Genomic DNA, 24,210 nt, shown 5'->3' with positions numbered 1-24,210 from the left:
AAAGCTAATTGTTGCAGATAGCTGCATAAAGGAAAACTGTAAAATAGTAAATGGCCTCAATATCAGAATTTCTCTGCCTATTTCCCTGATGATTTTGAACAGAATACTTCTGTTTGCTCAGAGTTAAGGCTTTGATAAATTGGAATCCCAAGAAGTGTTCTAATATCTTGACTGGCTTGCAAATTTGACATGTCAACTATAGCTAAAACCCAAGGAAGCAAAAGAATAATCAATTGAGCATATGTCTGTCATTGTGAGAGCTTGGTGTGATTTATCATGCAGGAAATGTAGCTCCCCATCCAAACCTGGGCTAAATCATACTTTCACAAATCCACTGTAGACCAAGTTTCAAAATGTTTATTTTTAAATCATTTTAATAAATAAATTATACAGTAAGAATGAATTTGGCAGGAAATTCAAATCCTTCTGCTATGTTCACTTTCTTAACCTAACACAAAGTACCTTGTTTCATAATAGAAAAGTTTAGATTATGAGGAAAATTGTTAAAGTGACATGAGGCTTATGGAATTCTTGGCAGCATCAGCTTGGCAGCATGACCTGAAGGCTGTGCTGCCATTCAGCAAGACTGTGAGAGGCTGGACAACTGGGCAGAGAGAAACCTAATGAGGTTCAAATAAGTGAAATATGTGGTCCTGCGCCTGGGGAGGAATAACACCAATCATCAGTACATGTTGGGGACTGACCTAGTTGAGAGCAGCTCTGCAGAGAAGGATCTGGGGGTCTTGGAGGATGACAACTTGACCATGAGCTGGCAGTGTCCTTTGGGTCCAGGAGGGCCAATGGTATCCTGAGAAGACTGAGGCCAGCAGGTTGAAGGAGATGATCCTCACCCTCTACTCTACTCTAGTGGAGCCACATCTGGCATGCTGTGTGCAGTTCTGGCCTCCTCAGTACCAGAAAGGCATGGAGCTCCTGGGACAGGCCTATTGGAAGGGCACAAAGATAATTAGGGGTCTGGAGCATCTCTCTTATGAGGAGAGACTGCAGGAGCTGGGCCTGTTTAGTGAGGAGAGGACTGTGAGGGGATCTCATTAATGCAGATAAACATCTTTAAGACAGGTGCCAAGAGGATGGTGCCAGACTCTTTTTGGTTGTTCCCAGCAACAAGACAAGGAGCCGTGACTAAACTAAAACAGCAGAATTTCCACCTCACCATGAGGAAGAACTTCGTTCCATTGAGGGTGGCAGAGCACTGGATCAGGCTGTCCAGGGAGTTCACAGAGTCTCCCTCTCTGGAAACATTCCAATCCCACCTGGATGTGTTCCTGCTCCAGGTATCCCTGCCTTGGCAGGCTGAACCAGATGATCTTCAGAAATCCCTTCCAACCCTAAAAATTCTGTGATTCTATGATCACCCCTGCTGAGATAAGGTATCTCCTGTCCTTTTAGATGGCATTTCCTTACTGCTGTGAGAATAGTTCTTTGTGGAAGAATAGTTATAGTCTTTCAGCACCTCTCTGTTTCCAAATTCTATTGCACTGCAGGCTTCTATGGACTAAGTTTGTCCTCAGGACAGTCCTGAAATACTGACTTAAAATTGCATTGCACCCTGGTTTCAGGACCTGATCTGACTGATGACCTGAATTATTTTTTTTACACAGTTTAGTTTTGTTTACTGATGAGAACAAGGTTTTACCCACTTGATCTGCATTAAGATACTTATTAAGAGAATCTTTATTGGTCAATGTAGATGTATCACATCAGTGAATACAGTAGTAAAGAACATGTCTGTGACTAAAGTTTATTCTAACTTTGGAAGTTAAATACTTCCAGTAGAAATTTCAGTTTACATGACGGTACTCAGTTTAATATTTTGATTTCCAGCAGTAGGATGTGAGAAAATACAATCAAATAACACAAATTATTGAATTTGGGACTTGTACTGAAAAAGATATCAGAGCCATTGTTGAGGATGTGAAACCAATAGTTCTGGAAGATGGCTTGCTCATATGTTTTGAAGGTAAAGTGTTTACACTAGTGCTCTATGAGGGCAGTTATCCAACATCCTGATTATTTTTCACCCATGTATTAATGGGAAAGGATCTAGTGAAATAAGAATGATAGAAAACCCCACAGAGCTTGATGTCGTGAACTAAATTATACCATTTCTCAGGATCCACTTCCTGTCTCCTTGACTAAAGATACTTAAAGGAACCAAATTCTAATTCAAAAATAAAGTTACTTTGGATATATGAGATGACATAATAAATTTTTAAAAAAATCCCATTAAACAGCTCTATTAATTGACTTCTGCATTGCAGTGCTAAACTGTAGTCAAACCAAACTGATGGGAGAGTGATGTTTTTCCTGTATAGTGATTCCTGGGCTTTTAAGAAAAGTGGTTCATTTGAGGAAATTGCCATGAAATGAACAAAACCAGAAATTTAAAACACGGCGAATAAGAAAAAAAGGTAACTCTAATCACAACTTCAGTGTGTAATAATTCCTCTGGGCTAGTTTCCCATGCTTAATGTACCTTTAAGTAGATTTAGTCATACTCCATAGCAAGAGTATCTACACTTGGATTTATTCAAGAATATTTACAGTTATGTTTAAAATTCATACCTTGCTTTTCTTTAATGAAAATGAATTTTCAAACATGGTGAAACCCTGATGCTAGAGTTATGAAGCTATTTCATATTCTTGGAATGAAAGGGATCTGAAATCAGTAAGGCTGACCCCTTTTAATGATACAGTGAAACTGTACAACAAAGAAATATATCAGTAGTGCTTAGCTAGCACGATGAAAAAGAAAAAAATCTGTGTCAATTGCTGTGTAGCAGTTAAGTGCATTTTCTGTAATCTAGAAAAATAGGAGCAGCTACTACACAGATTGTTCCATCATTTTCATCTGCACTAAGTACCCAGTAGGTGTGAATTCCTTCTGCTTTGATTTGAGGGAGGCTAATTTTACCCTTGGAAAGGTTACTTGAAGAGACACGGCAGTGTAGAAGCCGTGAAGAGGAGCCATAGCAATATAAAGTTCACACCATGCTGGCAAAGCATCCTGCTACATCATCAGTCTTCATTTTAGACTTAACTTAGTTAGATTCTGGCCCCCATGGCTTTTTCCAGAGCTCTTGTCCTCTGATGATTAGATATATTCTGTTCCCCTGTAAAAATTTATTCATGGCCATTTATTCTTGACAGCTCCAATTTGAAAAGCTGTTCTTACTCTTTGATGTTGACCTCAGTGATGTCAGGCCTTTCAGCTGCCCAGTATTAAGCTGTGAGCCCAGATAAGGGACTTAGTTAACCACTTCTGCATTTAGTAGTAGGCTGCTGCACTCCTATTACCTGCTGCCTAATTAAATTATTTCTTTGCCGCTTTCCCTTGCAAAATTAGAGCTCAGCTTTGCTTCTGTTTTGCCCATGAAAGTGATCTGTGTAAAGGGGTACATTCTTTGGCTTCTAGTCCCAGTGGGCTGGTGGCTGTGCACTTGTTGTAACAGACAAGCAACAATTAATTTCCAGATTCTACTACACAAAAGTATTTTTCATATAAAACATGAGACACTTCATCTAGCGTGGTAAAAGCTTGTATTCCTTTTTTTTTTTACCTGATGACAGTTGAGCCTGACTAATTATCTTGATTTACATAATAATTTGAGCAGCCAAGTATTTTTTCCCTCCATAGCAATGATAAAATGTTCATTTTGTTATATGTGTGAAACATGGATTGAGATTTTTTTAAATTTCATTTTTAAAAATCTCTAGGGGATTTGGGTGTTAAACTGCCATTAATTTATTTTGAAAAGTAGTCCAAGTTGCTCTAGGCATTTTTCAAAATAAGCACACGGGATAAAAAGATGGTTTAGCAAGTAGAAATGATACTAGGAAGGCATATGTAAGAGACAGGTGTGGTAATGAGGGTCACATGCACATTCCTGTCATTTTTATTTTCAGGAAAGAAAAACTAGTATCAAAATGTGTGGAACAGTTTGGGTTTGTTTTTTTTTTCTTTTTTCTTTTTTTTGTTTAGTTTGGTTGGGTTGTTTTTTTTTCCATCAATTTTCTAAGGTAAGAATAAAGAGAATTCTTAGGAATTTAAATTAACAAGTTTGATCTGGTATTTCTCTAAAGCCTGGAGATGTAGAAAGCAGCTGTTGCCTTAATCTTCAGTCAGGTTTGTCAGAGAGGCTGGGGACCCACAAGCTGTATTAGAGCATGGCCATCCACTGGAATGGCTCATGCTGGGACAGCTGATGGCATTGCAAACCTCAGATTTCTGCTGCCTAACAGGCTTTTGCCGAGACCTGCTGTGGGTGAGAAGATGCTTCTTGACCAGCTCTCACAATGGGGATTAGAAGAGGAGAGTCAATAAAGAATAATGAAATTTTATCAGCTGTCCCAGTGTAAGGCATCCAAGAGCCAGGGCCAGAATAGCACTTAGGAAGTCTTGCAGAAGTTGCTTGCCTGACAGCAAAGGTTATTAAGATGTCAGTGTCAATGAGATACGAAATTGCAATTACACAGTGCATCTTTCTGGTCATTTTCCCCTCTTTCTGCATTAAAAAGCACCTTCATTAGGAATTGTCCTCAAACTATTTAGTAATTGAGCCAGAGCAGCAAGGGTTTGATAGTTATAGAACTGTTGTGCCCGGTGCTACAGATTATTCTAAAAATGTTTTATGAAGAAAGAGGCTCCATTATTTGTTTGACTTTTTGTATGATCAAAACCCTTCTAGAGACCTTGAGTTAAACAGCTCCTACCACATTTTTTTAAAGATTGCTATTTTTATAAACCAGCTTTGAGTCCCTTGAAATTTCTAGCCTCTATTCTGTCTGCTGCTGTTAATAGCGTGAGTGTGTCTGTGTGTGTGTTTTGAAACGAATTACTTGAAAGTCTATTTCTACCTAACTGCCAGTGTTTAACCACTTAACAATGAATCAACACCCATCCCCTCCTCCTGCAGATGCTTTAATCCTTATCTTGCCCTAGTTACCCTGCAGATTGCTTTCATCTTTAGCTGTGCTACTCCTAATGCTTATCCCTTAAGCCTGGCTTTTGACTTTTGCAATGGCACTCGGTGTATACGTGTCCTGGCAGGTGCATGAGTACAGCCGTATAATTTAGAAGGTCATAGTGTGTGTGTGTGGTACTGCACAATAATAGAGCTGAACTATTTCTTGCTGCTTGATTAGTCCCAGTGTCATACCTCTTCAGTCATTAATTATTTGCAGCACTGTCATCGCTGGAGTGACATCTGATGAGATGTCTGGTCATTTTAAGTTGAAAAGTGCTTTCACCTTCTGGATCCCAAATGGTTTTATCACTGTCAGATCTACTAAAACTAGGTTTATACATTCAAACCAGAATTGTCAGCTCCATTAGCCCAGTTTATTCCCCAGAGCTGTGGAGGAGCATGGATTAATCAGTATTAATCAGGTCGGACTGATCAGTAGTTTTGATGAGAAGACTTAATGAGACTGGTGAATCCAGGTTAGTTTAATTCCTTTACATTCCAGCCATTCCATCCATCTGAAGATGAATATCCATGCACAAGTTTAATGTAGTTTAAGTAAGCCCTCTAAATTATACCTTTTGTTGATGGAGATTAGTTTTCATATAAAATTTGTTTATGGAATATCATTCATGTACTAAATACAAGTTAATTTACTAAATTTTAAAATGATAGATGAGAAAATTTGTCTCGGTTGGATTGTGCACTTAGTTTAATGCTGGGAGAGATTTTTATTTACTTTTCAATCTATATAGCCTACCTTTTTAATTAAAAGAAGTATTTGAAATTAATTTTAATTAATAATATTAACACTTAAAATACTAGTATTCCTTGTATTTGTAGAAATATTCTGCCATGAAGATGCATTAGGATTTGGTGCAAGCTTTTAGAATAAAACCTTTCCTAGGGTTTCTCTTTTATTTGTGGGTTCATAAATAACTACGTTATGCAAAAGGAGTGAATTGGAGAACATGACAGGACGAGAGTTGATTAAATTTCCTTCAGTCTTATTGTCATCTTAATATGAAATCCTTGGTTATTTGGAATGCTAATGATGACATTTAAAATCTGATGTAGTTCTTAAAAGATTCACAGTATTAAAGAAACCCCAAACAAACAAACCAACTACAACAACAAAAAAAAAAAAAAGGCAAAAGAGCATCCTCTGCCCACCAAAACAAAACCCAGAACTTCGAGACCATTTGTTTGCTGAAGAAAATATTCCCTGTGAAATTACAGTGGCTTTTTAGAGTCACTGTTATTTTTTTTTGTTTGCTCTTTGGTGTAGGTTTTTCACTTTGTCGTAAGTAACCAAAGCCACAGAGCATACCTGTATTTACTGAGAGGTGTTTTGGTGTTTTTTGGGTTTAACTCACAAAATGTCAGGAGCTACAAGGGTATTTTTGGTGGAGGGAATCTCAGGAGTTCTGTCAAGATGTCCTTTCTTAAATGAAGGGGCCACTAAAGGCTGTGTCTCACCATCTGATATCCCTAAATGGCAGATTAAATCCAGCTACTGGAGTTGCTGCATTGAAGCTGATTTGTCTGCCTTATTCCTCTGCACAGCTGTAAACGTCTTCCATCTGAGTGGATGTTCACTTTTTCGTGTTGGGTTCATGCAGGATAGTAGGATAAGCCACTGATTAAGGAACACTAATTAATTACATTAATTGACTATGGCTGTACTACTGGACTCAGGTTTTAGTAACCTAAGCTTTGCAGTTCCATCCTGACAGAGGTTTTTGTTTTTTTTTATTCTATCTTTTTATTAGGTGTAAGCTGCTGTATTAAAATTACTGGGACTATTCATGCTGTTTGATTGTATGGTTTTGCTTTTTAATGGCTTACTGGCAGAGTACCTTGCAGGCAATTTGTCATGCCCTGAAAGGTAATTCAGTGCTCTCTTTCAGGATCTCTGCACTGCTGTTTGTACTGAATAGTTACCTCATTGAAGGGCTTCACTGAAATCATTGTGGCTGCTGACTGTTTGGTGCCCTGACTGTAGAGAAATGAAGCTAATCTTTAAAAATTGTGGTTTAACATGAAAAAATCCTGTGCATCTAATCACATTATCCCCAATGAGTTTAAACTCGTTTGGAACTTACTTGAGTTCATACAAAGATGTGTTGAATTTCAAATTTACAGGTGTAAAATGAAGAGTAGTGGCCTGCAAAACATAAATAATTTGAGCTGCACACTTTGGAATTTGGTTCCTCATAGAAAAAGTAAAAGACACGCATCTTCAGGTTTAAATAGAGAAATCAAGACATTAACTGTTAGAAAGTTGATGCCCAAGATATATAGTCTCTTCTGGTGCATTTTTAAAGCATATTTGCTTCCTTGTAAGAGAAGGAATAAACAGTGCTCTAACTTCCCACCAGTTTGCTTGATACAGAAGTACCAAAATGTGACGCCTCTACAAGTGTCTAAGTCTCTATAAGTGCTAAGGAAAAAGTTCACTTCTTTCCTTTAGATCTAAATTTAGATCTAAATTTCTGAATTTATGAGAGAAGTTTAATTTGGACTGAGTGATTTACTATCTTTTTTGAGCATTGCACAGTGTTCTGCTGGGGATTACTTCTTCTCTTACAACTGCTTTCTTCCAGTTGACTATTCTTGTTATCCACACTAAATTGTTTTGGAGACTGCCTATAGCACGGCTTCTCTTGCTCTTCTGCTGCCTCTTAGTCCATAATTGGCTTCATTTTCCTGCCTTTCTGAAAGCTTCCTGCTGCTTTATTCCCTTAGTCACTGCCCTGCTGCATTACTGGTAAATGTTGTCATGACTCCTGTCTCTTGCAGCTTTGGAGATATGTTGTCCTTTACACTGACTGCATTTGTTGAGCTGATGGATCATGGGATTGTATCGTGGGATACATTCTCTGTGGCATTCATTAAAAAGGTAAATTTGGAATCAATGCTATCTGTTCTATATCAGTTTAAATATTTGAGGTGAGTTGTATTTGGGTTTGTTTTTTTTTTTTTTTTTCTTCTTTTTTCTTTCCCCAGGTACATTATTTAGGTCATTGGTCAAAAAAGGTACATGAAAATGGGATTAAAGTGCTGTGTCAAACTATAAAAGTTTTTAGCTGCAAGATCTGGTTCAGCTTCTGTGGAAATCAGTTGGAGTGAATTGGGATCAACACAGTATTAGGCTTGTTACATTAGAAATTAATGTATTGGTTATTCAATTACATTGTGACTTCCCTGTGCAGATAAAATACAGTTAAAGGAAAAGATTAGCATTTTGATGCAATGTAAACTGAGTAATGCCATATTTCTAGGGAAAAAATCCCAGCACTGAAATGTTTCCTCTTGGGTATTGGAAGAAGAGAAATGAATTAGTTTACAGTTTGAAATTAGGATGATACCTATTGAGTTAATCAAGCTGAACTTTGCCCCTCTGAATCTTGCAGTTGAGGTATGTGGTTTTGAAACAGATCTCTCCACAACATATCCTTCTTAGTTACCTGTTGGAGATGTACAAAAGCAGAAGAAACATGTTAGTACTCTTTAAGTACAGAGATTTAGAAGTCTTCAGAAAAAGTTTTTGTTAGTGATTTACCACTTCTCGTTCACTGGAGAAGAAAAATCCCAAAACCATATAATTCTTCTTTACAAATAATTTTCAAACCTGATTGAATTTCTCATAATTTTAAGTGCATTTGTACAGGCTCAAAATGTATCAGTTATTTCACTAAAATAATATCCGAAGTAGTAATGAGGTGAATATAACCTGTGGCAAAGAAACCTTCATTTTAGCAGAGTGTGTCAGAGCAAGGACTTTAAATTTAGTTAGAAAATTGTTACCATTGAAGGAAAGTAGAAATTGACTTTTGTTGCCAAAGGTGAAAGAAGGCTCAACTGTGAAACAAAGCATTAGGTTTTTTAGATACTAAACCACAATTTGGGTCATTAAAGACACTGGATGCATTTTTCATAATAATAAAGAGAATATATAACTGATCTGAGTTTTGGTATGTTTTTTAATTTTTTTTCCAATCTCAGAGTTGAGATAGGTTGTGATGACAATTGTTGTTGTCTTCTAATGGCAAAGGAAATTTTATAACTGCTTTTAAATGACTGCAGGAGATACAAAATCAAGTCCAGAATGCCTTACTTTCTAGGGGAGCCTACTATGGAGCATATGAAGAAACTTGCTAGAATTAGTTTAGAGCATCTACTTTGTTATTGGCTCAAAACAAACATCTTTGTCCAGCTTTATCAACATTTTTTGCTCTGTGAATTGTATTGTGACAATAGAAGAAACGGTTGTGTTCTCCTTGTTAATGGCTCATCTCTTCTGTCAGGCAGAAGGTTTCCTGGGATAATTCAAAAACAAACAAAACAAAAAAAAACAAAAACAACCCCAACAAAACAAAAAAAAACCAAACCAACAAACAAACAGAAAAACCAATGACCCCCCACCAAAAAAAAAAAAAAACCACTCAAAAAAACCCTCAACCAAAAAGACACCTTTGGACCATGTCTCATCTGTGTAGCAGAAATCTACAACTTCATCCTCACTTGCTTCTCTAAAGTTGGCTTTGACAGGCCTCTTGAGGTCTTTGATGGGTTTGCTCAAGTGACTGACAGGATGGATAAGGGACCTGATAAGTTTCTGCTGAGGGGGAACTTGCAATCAAGAGTTTCTGCCTTTGGAAGCTGTCTTTCATATTAAATGACAGCTAAACTTGAATGGGTTCAATTAGTCTGAATTTTTTCTTGAGCAGTTTTTTAACTTAAAAAAGTAGAAGCTGAAGGAGATGTTTAGGGGAATGTCTGATTGCTTCTAAGGAATAACAGCTTGGTGTTGGATGCAGATTGTCTCTCATCCTTTGGGTACCTAAAGACTGTTATTCCAACTGCCGCACGTAAGATTGACACTTTCAATAACATTGTTCCTTATTTTAAGGGAAAATAGCATCATGTGGAAAAACTTCCTTATAATCTGCAGAGTTCTCTCAAGACCTTTTATTTGTTTATGATAATATATAACTCATTTCCAGATTCCATAGTTGCCTAAAGGATTTGGATTCCAAGTTCTTATAAAAAGTTGCCATGATTGGTTATCAAAATTATCTTGGTTCTGGCCAGGACAGGGTGAATTTTTGCTGTATCCAGGAGTGGGCACAGCTCAGATGCAGAGGTTATTCTATACCAGCTCACATCATTTTCTGGGGACAGGGGAAGGGGTCCCTTGGGTAGCGTGGCAGTGGTTCAGATATTCCCAGTTCCCACCGTTGCAAGCATTCACGTGTCAATCGTTCACCTCTCTCATGCGCTCTGTTATTGAAAGGGTTGCTGATACTGTTCTTTTTCTTACTTCATAGCGGTTTCCAGTAAATTGTCCTTATCTCTAGCCATGATGTTTACCTTTAGGGCCTTCAATTCTCCTCAGGCCAGCCACGGGAAGTAGGGGGAGGGAACAAGTGACGCATTGTTTGGTGTGTTTCAGTGGGAACATTTAACTGGGAAATACCATTCCTAAACCATGACAAAAATGCACTACACAAATTTGGTACTTCCATCTTTAGTTCCTGCAAGACGAGTAATTAAGTTTGTAGTATTTTGTTTGAGATATTTTTAAAAAGTCCTTAAAAATTACTTATAGAATTGCTGTTTCATAAGAGTATGATGCAGAGCCTTAATGTTAACAATTTTTTGCTTACCTTCTAAAATATATTGTGCAGGAAAAACAGCGTGGCAGCCAGAAAAATATTTCTGTATGTCACAGTTGTCAGTTGTTTTTTCTGTAGTCAACTCTAGTTCCTTACTTTCAAACTATATGCATCCTTTAAAATTTTACTGTGCTTTAAATCTTAACAGAGGCCAACAACTTGGACAGGTTTTTCTGTACATTTCTGACAATAGGAAAGTGCAGGCAAATAACTAATGAATAATGAAAATCAGATCTGTTTCTTTCACTGTTTTTCTCCTATGTGTTTTTCTTTCTGGTGCAGTTTGAAATAAAGAAAAAAAAAAAAAAATAAATTGTTGTTGTTATACAACAACTTTATTTTAACTTTTATTTTATTTATTTATTTTATTTTAAAATAAATAATTCTATTTTAAAATAAATTCTATTTATTTTAAATTTTGAATTCTCTCTTGTGCCTTAAGTGATGCTGAGCAAGGAGGATGATGCAGTTTTAGTTTTATAGGTTTGTCACCTACCCTCAGTTTACATATTTAGCTCCTATTTCTAAAGAACATGAATGTGCAAATTCACAGTCTGATTCCTAATTTTCCTTGAAACTGATAGGAAGTTAAGCACCCAAACTCTTCTTCTGCATGTGGCTATATATGTCCCAAGCAAACTATTCAGATTTTAAGGTTACAGGAATTTTGCTGAAGAAAAATTTTATCCTTAATGAGACACACCCACGTGGCAGGTTTTCACTTGGAAGTGCAAAGCAATCAGTTTTTTTCTTTCTGGAAAAGATAAAGTATTTCCCTCAGCTTGCATTATGTTAATCATCAGAATTTTTGATAAATGAACGCAGGATTATTTTTGGATGTTGAAAGCCCTCTCTGTGTGTGGTGCTTAATAAACAAAAAACAGCAAATAACACAAATTTGAACTACTGTTGATTATTTTCTTTTCTCAAGAAGGACCTTTTTTTCCATATCCAGACATTCAAGGGTGGGAATAGAATTTCTTTTTAATGCAGTTTTGTTCTCCATGGAACTTGTATGACTTATTTTTCAAGGTAGACAAGCCTATTATTTCTGGCCAGGCTTCATGCTTCAGCAAGGTGGTTCTGAATACACACAGCTTGACATGCAAATTACCCACCCAGTAGATGTTTTGCACCTAAGTTCAATGTGATATGTCTTTTTAAACACACAAGGCAACTTTATATCTTGTGTTTGTATTTACAAATAAAAGATGTTATGACCCAAGGTCAGGAGATTAAAAGAGGTTAAGGCAGCTTTTCCTAGACAGAGGTTCCAGTTATCTATACTGTTATATTTCTGCAGGTCCCTGATATGAAAATATTATATCCCAGTGAAGCATTAACTGCACTTGAAGGAGCTGCTGCACCAAGAATAGTTCAAATATGTCAGGGCTCTTAAAGAGGTGACAGAAATCTGGAAATTCAGGGGACAGTCTGGACACACTGGCTGCACCAGCAATGCATGGGTGTCTGAAGGCTGAAGCATCCAGGGGTCACTTGGTTTAATGCATGAGCAGTGCAGAGTTGCTCTGTGCATACACTGTCCCTGTCGTGGTCCTGTGGAGGTCTGGCAGCTCTGGCTGTGAGGCATCAAAACACATCTGGATTACCCTTAGGAGAGGTGGGGTAGCACAGTGCTTCTGACATGCAGATTGTTGCTCTAAACAGCATATTGTGCTTTGTATACTATTGTAAATATTGTTTGGCTCAGGCCTTGCTGGGAGAAGACATTGAGAGTCCAAAATAGAAAAAGGCTAATTGAGTTGCTTCTCTCCTCCTGCTTTCTATTCATTCATGGCTTTACAGATTCATACAGGTTCTTTACAGAAAGTGAAGTAAATGTATATTCTCTAAATTGAGTTTCATTTAGTGTAGAATGTTCCTGCTGTGGTAATGAAAACCAAGTAGCAGTGCAAACAGCAGCACTGTAAAAGATAGGTAAAAGAAAAATATGTCCCTCTTTCCTTGTCTCCAGCCAAAGTTGGGTGTTTTGCTCCTTCAGTACTACTTAAAATGTCACAAGTACAAAACAATACCATTGTCCCTGTGTCAGCATTTTAATGTGACTTTTTCAGGCAGCTAGACAGCTTTTCCAAGCATAAGGCAGGCCTTTCTTCCTCCTAAAAGGAAACAACTCTTAGGTCTCGACAAGCATCCAGAACTGGAAACAGTATAACTATAGTAGAGGCTCATAGCAGGAGTACTGAAGAGACAGGTGCAATTTTTTGGAAGGAACATATCAAACTTGAGACAGGGCCACCATAGCCTGTTACTTGGCTGTAGAGAGCAAGTAACTATGGTCACACTACACTTCAGCCTGTGCCTTCTTGGGTGCCTTTCATTTTGTCTGTGCTGCTGTTGGTGTATTTGAAGAAAACCCATGTCAGTTCTTGCTTCCTGCATCAGCAGAAGGCAGGTTTCTTCCCGGGAAGCCGCGTGCATGGGCTGGGCAGCATGCGGGACAGCGTGTGTTGCCACGTCTTACTGCACAGCTGTGGTGGCTCTGCAGATGAGTGTGCAGCTTGTCATCGTTACACTGCAAGATAGCAGAGGTCAAACTTGGTTTTAATTAATGTGCCATTTGCTTGTGGCAGCTTGCAGGAAAAGGGAAGGTTATTAATGGAAAGCTGGACTCCAGACAGAGCTGTGGAACCAGTTGTCCTGATCATCAACAGAGTTTTAATTTATAACCTGGAAAGAGCTTTCAGCATTATTGGTAACAGCAAGCAGAAGAAAAAGGCATGTTTTTCTAGACTGTGTTTTGCCAGAAAGCTAGGTTATAAGTTGCTCTTTTGAAATGTTTGCCTTAAGCCTAGATATTTTTTTTTTTGGAGAAAATTGGCTGCACAGATTTTTTTTTCTGGAGAAAATGAAAACTAGTTTCCCTGTTTTTTCCAAAGTTTTCTACACAAAAAAAATATAATTGTTTAATTTTTTAATGCTGATTTATCATGTTTGTAATGTAATGATGAAACACAAGTTTCAGTCATGTGAATGCTGACAATAACTTTGGTGACTTGTGCCAGCTGTAGAACCTGTGCCACTGTGTTCTTTGATGATACATGCTGTGCCTGGTTGATCATTTTCAGGTATCCACTGATAAGTGGCATGTGGACCAGACTACTTTTTATCCTAATGCCTTTCTGAACCACATCAACGTTCTTACCTTTCTGTTTTCATGACAAGATGCGAATTCTCTGAATGATTCTATTTGTAGATAGCAAGCTACGTGAACAAATTTGCCTCGGACATCTCTATTTTGCAACGGTCGCTGGCAATCCTGGAATCAATGGTGCTCAACAGCCATGACCTGTACCAGAAAGTAGCACAGGAGATCACAATTGGGCAGCTAATCCCACATCTGCAGGGGTGAGTGTCTTTGACTACTGCTTAATATGTGGATATTTTTTCCCCCCCAAAAAATACCACAATATTTGGAGAATAAACAGTGGTATAAAGACCAGCAACCACCTTTGTGATTCCTGCCTCCACTACAAGTGACTGCATAAATGGTAACAATCTTTCTGGAGTTGTTTGGTCATTAAGTTTTCTTTAATTTTGTTTCATTTGTTTTTCTATAAGCTACCTATGTAGCTTTGTATATAGTTTATATAGTTAGTATCTGCTTTCTGGTTGGAAGTGGGGAATGAAGAGAAGACCACCCTGTGATAATGAAATGTTTAATGCCATTAGCATACAGATGGGTCTGTTTTGCTTGCCAGACTCTGAGAAGTGTGTGAGACAAAAATTGCTTAACTTTTGCTGAATGTATATTTGAAAAGGGAAGGGCTTTTTCTTAAATAGTAATGTGAAGTGCTTAAATGGATGGAAACTGCCTCTTGTAGCATAGAGTAACAAACTGTGCATAGTTATGCTTGTCTCCCACCTGGGACATTTTCAGTGCACCTGAAAAGTGAACCAACAGGTTCACTTCCAGAAGCCTTTAAGGAAGATTCGTCTTTTTATCTCCAGACCTGGGGTACCTGATGGAAACAGGTTGTCATACTCTTGCCATGATCAGTGAAGGGTCAATGGCAGTTCAAGGGACAGTTCATTCCATCTTTTTTTAATTCCAAGTCTCCCCTTGGGACATCATCTCTTTCTCAATAATGAGGACAGCCTGGTTATGACCAACCTTGGTTACCTAACTTACATGGTTATCATGAAGGGCAAACAACTCCTCCACTTCTACCTGCAGAAATGCAGCTGGGAGATCACTTTCTACAGCTCATGTGCATTTGTGCTCTTCTCTCACACTTACAACATTGTTCCAAACAGGACAGACCAAGAAATCCAGACGTACACCATTGCAGTAATAAATGCACTCTTCCTTAAAGCACCAGATGACAAGAGGCAGGTAAGTTGATGGGGGCTGTATACCTATGCAGCTGTGGGAGAAAAAGTGTCTTACAGTCATACCTGCAGCTGTCCTTGCCACACTTTTCCTGCAGTTAATTCAATCTGAAACTTGTTCTGTTGTTTTGTGCTGGGATATAATTCATTTTAATGGAGCTACCTCCATCTTGCACCAATATTAGGAGGGATTAAGCATTCTTCCATGCTTTTGTAGTTCCCTGTGACCTCATATGAACCATATTGACTGTGGCTGACTGTAGTATTTATTGTACTGAACCCTTTGCCAGCACAGCTTGTAAACCCAGGCTATTTTTTGGTAGAATGTTTTCCTCCCAGATTTTTTTATTAAAAAGTGTGTTTCTTTTGCAAACAAAAATATCTTGCCATGTAAGCATTTCATGACTTTTAAAGTGTGCTATTTTAAGTTAACTTTAGTGCCAGATATCAGGAAAAATTTCAAGATTGCTACTTGATGTTAAATGTGGATGGAATGTGAAGTGTTATGAAATAGTGAAGTTTTATCCATGTTTATGAAGTTGCTAGCCTGTGTCAAAACAGATTTAGTCATTTATTTATTTAACATTTCTGTCACCAGGAACAGTGATGATAATTCTTGTGGTGACATACTGTTACTGTCCAGAACAAGTTCACTGAGAGCTGCTGATCAGTTCTGACAAGGACTTTCCTTAGATTTATTTACATTTTTAAATGCTGGAGACTGTTTAAACAAACATCAAAGCCCTAATGAGGGTTTTTGAGGGCGAGTTGGTTGGTTTTTTGGGTTCTGTTTTTTGTTCTTAAAAATATTTTTAACATTGCAAACAGGGAAAAGTATAATCATGGTTTAATTAGGAAAAAAGGCTCTTCCACCCCTTACCCCTCTATTTTTTTCCTTCTTCCTCCAATAGAGTCTTCTGTATAGTTACAGAAGGCTAAGAAGGCAAGCACTAAGGCTACTACTACAGTTACTAAGGCAAGAAGGCACGTAATAACCAAAAATTAGAATAAAAACTTTTCTTTCAATTTCGGCATAAATTTATAATAGATCCTTGTAAAAAACCCAAAGATTTTGTTATTTGGATTTTGCTATTTACAGTGAATACTTGCTGCTGTGTTTCTGTGAAGAGTATGCCTTTTCATATTTGAAGTGGAGGAATAATGTCAGATGTAGATAAGACTTTAGTATTAATCAGTGGGCATATGTTCCTTGAGTGACAGTAACACAGTGTATTGCCAGAGAGCAAAACTGTATCTTGCCAACAGTGAAGCCACCTAGTGAGGCTGGCAGTAAGCCAGGCAGACTTCACCTGTACTACCTGCTGCTGTGACATAAAATTGTTAGTCATGGAGTTTATGATCATCAGGAGATAATGATCTGCTTTGGCTTTGAAGGATAATAGCTCTGACACTTGCAGGAATTTTTCCTCAGCCTTTAATAACCCAGAATATGCAGTCAGAATCTGTTCAGCTTCTCTTTATGTCTGTCTTGTGGTTAATTAGTAAACCATACAATAGAGAAGGTAGGTGTCCATTGCCTTCCAAATAGCATTAACAGATGGCACTCACTGAACCCTGTCTTTCTAAGACAATGAGCTGAGGTGATGCAGTCTCATGCAATTATCTGGGGACGGGCACTCAAAAGTTAATGTTCAGCACTCACTACTAATATGGTTAGAAGTGACAAGCTGCACCAAAACTCATATGACTCCAGGAACTTTGGCACCCTCTCTGCTGCTGACTTACAGGCATGATGTGGATGGCTGCTCTGCAATTAAGGAAGGGATTTAAATTGGCACTGCTGTCTGAATTCTTTCCCCTCACTTTTTTTCCCCCTCTCTCTGTTTCCATAATGTAAAAACCAAGCCCAAGATTTTTCTTTTTAATGAGAACTGCCTGGTAGCTTTGCTTCTTCTGCCCCTGTGAAGGACCAAATCATCTAGAGAAACCTATGTTACTATCAAAAAAGAAAATAGAAAAGTATATTGGGAAAGACGTGAGAGTTTGAGCAGTGAAATGATACTGTGGATGTTTGAAACACTTCTTTCACATTTGTCTGCATGTTTTGCAGAGATGTTGCTATGGGAAATGAGATGGCAAATTTGGTCAGATAATTCTCATCAGCTAGTACAATACTCATACTAGAAGAGGCAGCTTATTAGCTGCTAATGACTATATAGGCTTTTTGGAGACAAAGTTGATTTTGATGCAATAATTGGTTTTTTGAATGCTTGTTGCTTCAATCAATTTTAGTCCAGTGACAAAAAACCTCAGTATCTCAATAACAGCTTTTTAAATGATAGCTATAAAAAAAGAAATAAAAAATTGAAAATCTTCTGAAAAGTAAATAGGAGGATTTGCTTTTTATTATTTCCTTTGCATTGAATGCAGAAATACCATCTTATATTCTGTACCTGTTAATCTTTTATCAGTGGATACATAGTTTGACAAAAATCCAGCCAGTCTGTTCCAAGCAACATTGAAGTATATCATGTGCATGGCACTCCCCCTGCAGCTCAGCTGTGCATTTCTGGAGGAGATGAAACCATCTATATCATCCATTCCTTTGCTCTTTTGCTGCTATGTGCAATTGAAACCTACGCAGCCAGAAAAGTCTTAAAACCTAAAACTGATTTTCTCTTTTCTTTGTTCCCTTTGTGTCTTCTTTACCACTCTCATGTTCTGTTGCATCACCCTTTAGGTGGCACAAAGAAAAGAGTTCAACATCTCTGACTGCCTCCCATCTCACAATAAGAATTATTTTCTTTTTCTGAGCAAGTTCTCACCTAACACTTGCTTTATTTACACTGCTACAGTAGATATGTTTTAGTCATCCATTCTTCATATGTTTCATGTTATAGTCTCAGTTTTTCTGTTCTCTAGGGGATTTTTTTATATATAAAAGTGACTAGTATGTATTCTACATCAGTCGTCAGCCCTCACAAAGTTCAGCAGGAATGCACTGCATGTGGAAACATACCCCTCATACACACACACACATACACACACGTCTCTACTGCTGGAAAAGCTCATGGAACTTAAAAATACGGCATGCTTTCATAGGTATGGTTAAGATTAGACTCTTATGCTTGGCAAGTGTGAAATATTCCTTCCTATACATTGTAGGACAGTGGGATCAGCTCTAAATAAAAAAAAATAACAAATTATTTCCTTCATTTGCTAAATGTAGCAAAAACAGTTGGGATCAGCTGCTGAAGCATTAAAGTAAAAGCATACTCACCTCAATAGTGATTGCAGACAGGTCTAGAAAGACAAGTTAACTTAAAAGCAAAAGAGTGGCCCAGTGTCAGCGTTGCTACTAAAATAACAGTAGGGGGAGAATTGTCATTTGTTGTAATAAAACAGCACTGATTTCTAGACTGGTTTATTGAATGAAAGTAAGAGCACTTAACTTTAAAGCAGCTGAAATATTAAAGTAAATAAGTAATTTATTTGACATCTTGTTTTAAAGTCCTGGCTGGCTTTCAGTCCATGCTTCCTTCTGTATTGTTTGTGAGGGAAGGCTGTGCTCGAACAAGTGTATAAGTACTCCCTTGAACCCACAGAAGTCTCTTCTGAAGTCTTTCACCACACATTTTAGATCACCAAAGCCCTCAGCTTGTGATGTATTTTTAACTATCTTGGTCTCTCTTCTCATGGTAGATTATTCTCATGGCAGACTTTGTGATCCCCCAAATAATACATACAGTCATAATGCTGATATGCTGCTTCCTTTCGTTTATAAGTAACAATGCAGAAATGTAAAACCTTTTAATCCAGTGTGTTTTTCTAGCTATGACACTAAACTACCAACTTCTGGGTATTTATTTTAATCTTTTTTTTTTTTTTCTAAATCAGGAAATGGCAAACATTTTGGCACAAAAGCAGCTTCGTTCCATCATCTTAACTGTAAGTATATAGTTGTCAAAGTTACTGTTGAGTAGGAAAGGTGACAGCATTTTTGGTGGTCACAGGTCTTATCTTAGCGTATTTTAATTGCCTTTTTATTTTGATATGTTTTGAAGCCTTGCAATATAGAAGATAAGGTTTGAATGGTGGTTGAATGGGTTCAAAAATACTCTTTGAAGGGCTACAGAAATTTTGGTTCCTTCATGAAAATACAGTATTAAATACCCCTGTGTTTTTTGGTTCTTTTGATTTTTCTGTCTTGATTGACACAATTCCTCATGACTTGCACACAAGAAGCATGAATTAAAGCTAATGAAATAGTTAATAAATATAAAATCAAAGACCTGCATCTGTTATCATGAAAATGAGGGATTTTGTGTTTGACATTTGAGTAGATTACATCTTCAATGGAATGAGGGAAAATCTTTCTCGGTAGTAGTGAGTGTAAAATAAACAAAACAACAAATAAGCCCTCTCACTTTCTCATTTGCCATTATAATTCCACTGATGCAAACAAAACCCTCACAATTTAATGCAGAAAACATGCTTTTACACTGTTTGGGTTCATAAGAAGTTTGGAACAATCATAAGGATAATATTCTTAGGTGTTTATTTATTGTCATAGAATGCTTAAGTGCCTTTTGGCAGACAGATTCTTTTATTCTCTGTAACTGTACAACATCAGCTGACGCATTCATCTCCCACTTGAAGATGCTTTCCTTATGTACTTTGTTGTGGAGAGTCCTGGGTCCATTTCCCATATAAAACTACTTGGTGTTTTTGGCACACCAGGGATTTTTAAATTATCCATCACTTTTCTGTTTGCTTTGTGAATGGGATAACTCTGCATGTATAGGACAACATATACTAATGTATTTCTAAGCAGTCTTCCTCATAGAGATAGGAGCTGTCTAGTAGAGGTAGGATTGTGGTGTGATGCTGACTCCCTGTTGAGCCCTGTTAAATCACTGTACTCTCTGGTTGTGTTTGCAGCCTGAACACTTTTCTGCTCAGACAACTACTCAAATATTTTCTTAATATAATCTCATAGAAAAAAAAATAAATAAAATACAGAGCTCTAAAGCTATTGGGATGGAATTATTTTTTCTTTGAAGTGGCTTCTCAGCAATGTTTTTTTTTTTTTGAGCATGCACTGTTTTTCTCAGTGTATGCACAGACCCTATCTAGTGTAAAGCTGTCTCTCCTTAAGTTACTTTACACAATATCTGAATCAGTAATGCTAATCTAGTGGTTTGGTTTTCAGGGGTGAGTTTCTATTTGTGTATGGAGGTTTCTGGCTGTTTAGATTTTTTGGGTTTTTTTTTTATTTCTGGAGTATAGATACACTATTGCATATCAAGAGCATTCTTAGAAATGGAAACACCTGACTACACCCCCTGTAATTTTCTGATTCACCAAAAATCTGTCTCTCTTTTTTTACAGCATGTTATCAGGGCACAGAGAGCCATCAATAATGAAATGGCACACCAGCTATATGTTCTGCAAGTACTTACCTTTAATCTTCTGGAAGACAGAATGATGACAAAAATGGATCCACAAGATCAAGTAAGCATCTGGCATGATCTCGTCCTAGCAGGAAGAAGACAGCTCCTAACTGATGTACCTAAAGCTCTTCATGGAAGAAAAAGACACTTGCTAGGAACATTTACATAAGTCATTCATTTTCTCTCTCTCTGTGAAGTTGGATGATGAGTTTTTTTGGTTGTAAGAAGATGCACTGGCTATTTCATTCCTTGTGCAAAAGTACAACAAAATGGCCAGGCAATTCTCCTTAGCATGTAGTTCCATGAAAAGAATTTCCTGCCTTCCTGAGCAGAAACTCTGAGCTGCTGTCCAGCATTTGTTTCTTTTGTGTCCTTCTCAGAAGCAAAAGAGATGTATGGTCCTTCCTAAAAGCACCTCTGTAAAGTATTTGAATTCAAAATTGAATGTTTGCATGAAAACTATGTGGCATGATAGAGTTGAAGTTAAATTGTGTAACAATAAGCCCCGCGTTTGTTACTGGGAACCTATAAGGTATTTGATTTGTTTATTCCTCGCTGTGTGCAGACATCGACTTTGGTACTGGTCATTGTACAAGAAATGACACTTCCCTAAGATGTTCCAGAAATTTAAATATAGAGTTGATGAGCCATAGGGATGATGTGTTTTGTTTCTTTAATTTTTGTGGCCTTCATTTAGGCCCTGTATGAGGAGGAACCTGATTTCATTTTTAAGCTGAAGTCATCTTAAGGCTTACTGATAATTTGGAGAAGAGGAAGTGGGAGAGTGAGATAGCTGTAAACATAAAGAGACATCATGTTGTAGGATTTTATGCTTCCTAAGTTTGAGATGGAAAAATTTGACTCTTGGGAATGTTCATGCAATCAATTAGTTCACATCTCCATAGAGAGTGACTAACACAGTGTTGTTAATATTGCTGGTAGGCTGGTTATCACTTTCCTGAGACACTTCCAGCTGCAGTAATTCCTCTCTTGCCTATTTCTGCGGTAGCAAAAATGGATAGTTACCAGAATGAATGCAGAGTGCTGAGTCATTTTGTGTTCATCCAGCAAGGCGCTTAAGTACCAGTTTAATCACCAGTTAATTTGAAATATGTGTGATCTCTTGACTTCTGTGGTTAAAATTGTGTAGTCAGAGGCCTTGCTAACCTGGGTGCTTCTTCTGGAAATCAACACTTAAACACAGTGTGTGGATCTCATAAATGTGAGGACTTTTGAGAGTGGGAACCATGAGGTTATTCTTGCTGAATGTCTCCCCAAGTGTGGAGAATTCCCAAGTAGGGAATTAAGACACAAAAACTTTGGGCAGTGGGGAGGAGTATCAGGTTTTTAAACCTTTTGAGGTATTGTTTCATTGAGAGATCAGTTGTTTTAACCATTTTTTTTAACCTTGTTTTAACATAGGCTCAGCGGGATATCATATTTGAGCTCCGAAGAATTGCATTTGATGCTGAATCTGAACCTAACAACAGCAGTGGCAGTATGGAGAAAAGGAAATCTATGTACACTCGAGACTATAAAAAACTTGGATTTATTGTGAGTATTTTTGTGTGATAGTCCACTGAAAGTGAGTGCATGCATTCATTATAGTACCTCTTTTCATTAGTCTCTTCTCTTACTTGGTCTTCTGTATATTTCCTAAAAGGGAATAACTTTCCTCCCCTTCCCCAGGAATCCTGCTAACTCCAAGTGACAGCTTTAGCAGAAGCCAGAGTGCTGGAATGGGTGCTATAAACCCTTTACAAGGGATAGGCAAAGAAGTAAAGGCAGTGTGGAAACCATGTATGTAAGGGAGTGTTTTGACTGCCCAGAGCTTACTAAATACTTACTGTTGATAGGATTGTTTATGGGTAAGGACCAGGAGGAAGGTCAATGAGGCAGATTTCATGGTGGGAATATGTTACAAGCCACCCATCCAGGATAAAGAAGCAGGCAAAATATTCCACAAGCATCTGGGAGGAGTTTCAAGATCCCTAACCCTTGTTCTCATGGGGCACTTTGAACTTACCAGCTGTCAGCTGGAAATATGATACAGCAGAGAGGAAACATTCCAGGAGATTCCTGGAGTGTGTGGAGGATAATTGAGGCCAACTGTATGAGGTTAAGTAAGGCAAAATGCTGGGTCCTGCAACTCCGTGCAATGATCTGTACCTGAGGATATGTGTCTGGAGAGCTGCTCAGAGGAAAAGAACCTGGGGGTGTTGGCCAGCAGCTGTCTGAACACAAGCCAGTGTGTGCCCAGATGGCCAAGAAGGCAAACAGCATCCTGGCCTGGATCAGCAATAGTGTGGCCAGCAGGAGCAGGGCAGAGATTGTGCCCCTGTACTTGGCACTGGTGAGGCCACACCTCGAGTCCTGTGTTCAGTAAGAAAGATACTGAGGTGCTAGAATTTGTCCAAAGAAGGGCAAAAAAGCAGGTGAAGTGTGTGGAGCAGCTGAAATAGCTGGGGGAGCTCAGCCTAGGGAAAAGCAGGCTCAAGGGAGACCTCATTACTCCCTACCTGGAAGGAGTGTTGTAGCCATATGGGGTGGTCAGTCTCTTCTCCCAAGTAACAAGTTACAAGACAAGTTAGTTTTAGATTGGATTTCTTCATGGAAAGGCTTGTCAAGCATTGAAACAGGCTGCCCAAGGAAGTGGTTGAGTCCTGGGCTCTGGAGGTGTTTAAGAGACATGTAGATGTGACTCTTAGGGACATAGGTTATTGATGGTCATGGCACAGTTGGACTCAATGATCTCAAAGGTCTTTTCCAACCTAAACAGTTCTATGATTCTAGTAGGAAGAAATAAATACCTGAAGTTTAAACATGTAGTTTTCCATGACATGCCACCATTAGAATCAAACTTTTAAAGATATCTTGGATGAACCGGCATTGCCTAATGGATCTGTGACAGCCCTGTACAGTCACTGTAGTTTGTTAGTCCAATAATATGGACTTATGAGAACAATAAGTTTGACGTATGACTCTATGGTATTCACATATAGGGCCTTGTGTTTTGTTTGCTTGAAGCCCTTCAATCTGTGAATAGGGGATGCAGAATCTCTTCTACCCTGACTTAATCAGATGAATTGGAGTTTCTGCCTAAAACCCTGTTGGGGAGCAGGACATGATCCACCCAACTGTTGCACACATTTGTATTAACAAATAATGTGTATTTTCCCCCTCTGGAAACAGAGTGTGCACATGTACAGTGAATTAATATCTTGATTTATTGTTTACTCTAGGTCAGTATGCAGTTTTCTTTCTCCTTAGGTAAAACAATATGCTTCATATCTCCTGTGATTCATTACTGTCCTGTTGGCCTAGCAAATGTACAGTAGCCAGAGTTACAGAGATACATTTCAGCACTTTTGGTGCAAACTGGAGCTTGCTGTGCAGTCTGAGTGCTCTGCCCAGCTCTGTGGCATAGGGCTCAATTCTCCCAAAACCACAAGGGAACTGGGTAGAGCCTTTCTGTGTTCTGACAGATGTTTTCATTACTGATGAATGAGGAAAAAATTACAACTAGATCAGTGCTGTTGTATCTGTAAGGAGTAATTAAGTAAATGGAAGGGAAGGGAGGAACTTGGCATTTTGGGGTTGCAAGCATGATAGCAAAACTAGTGCTTTGAAGGAGCTTTTGAAGCTCAGTGTGAGGTTTGCTTTTTTTGTTGACTCATCCCTCAGCTTCATTAATCCCATTTGAGCTGTTCACTGGGAAGCCTACTGAAAACACTGTCAGTTGTCAAGGGTAACTGCAGCATGTTTATTGTTTGATTA

At 38.1% G+C, this 24,210-nt stretch overlaps 1 protein-coding gene across 5 annotated transcripts in view; it reads left to right on the top strand.

Moving 5' to 3' along the window:
• Positions 1 to 24,210, top strand: part of ELMO1 (engulfment and cell motility 1) — a 301,557-nt gene that overhangs the window by 97,492 nt on the left and 179,855 nt on the right. For all 5 annotated transcript variants that reach the window (XM_015619184.3, XM_033511959.1, XM_015619185.3 and 2 more), the window contains 6 exons: positions 7,788 to 7,887; positions 13,884 to 14,035; positions 14,945 to 15,023; positions 18,878 to 18,928; positions 20,372 to 20,494; positions 21,856 to 21,987. In XM_015619184.3, coding sequence (XP_015474670.1) covers positions 7,788 to 7,887; positions 13,884 to 14,035; positions 14,945 to 15,023; positions 18,878 to 18,928; positions 20,372 to 20,494; positions 21,856 to 21,987 — 637 coding nt within the window. The remainder of the gene's footprint in view (positions 1 to 7,787; positions 7,888 to 13,883; positions 14,036 to 14,944; positions 15,024 to 18,877; positions 18,929 to 20,371; positions 20,495 to 21,855; positions 21,988 to 24,210) is intronic.

The sequence above is a fragment of the Parus major genome, chromosome 2 (assembly GCF_001522545.3).
Source record: "Parus major isolate Abel chromosome 2, Parus_major1.1, whole genome shotgun sequence".
NCBI classification, from domain to species: domain Eukaryota; kingdom Metazoa; phylum Chordata; class Aves; order Passeriformes; family Paridae; genus Parus; species Parus major.
Note: the sequence above shows the minus strand (reverse complement) of the source record. Positions and strands in the feature narration are given on the sequence as shown.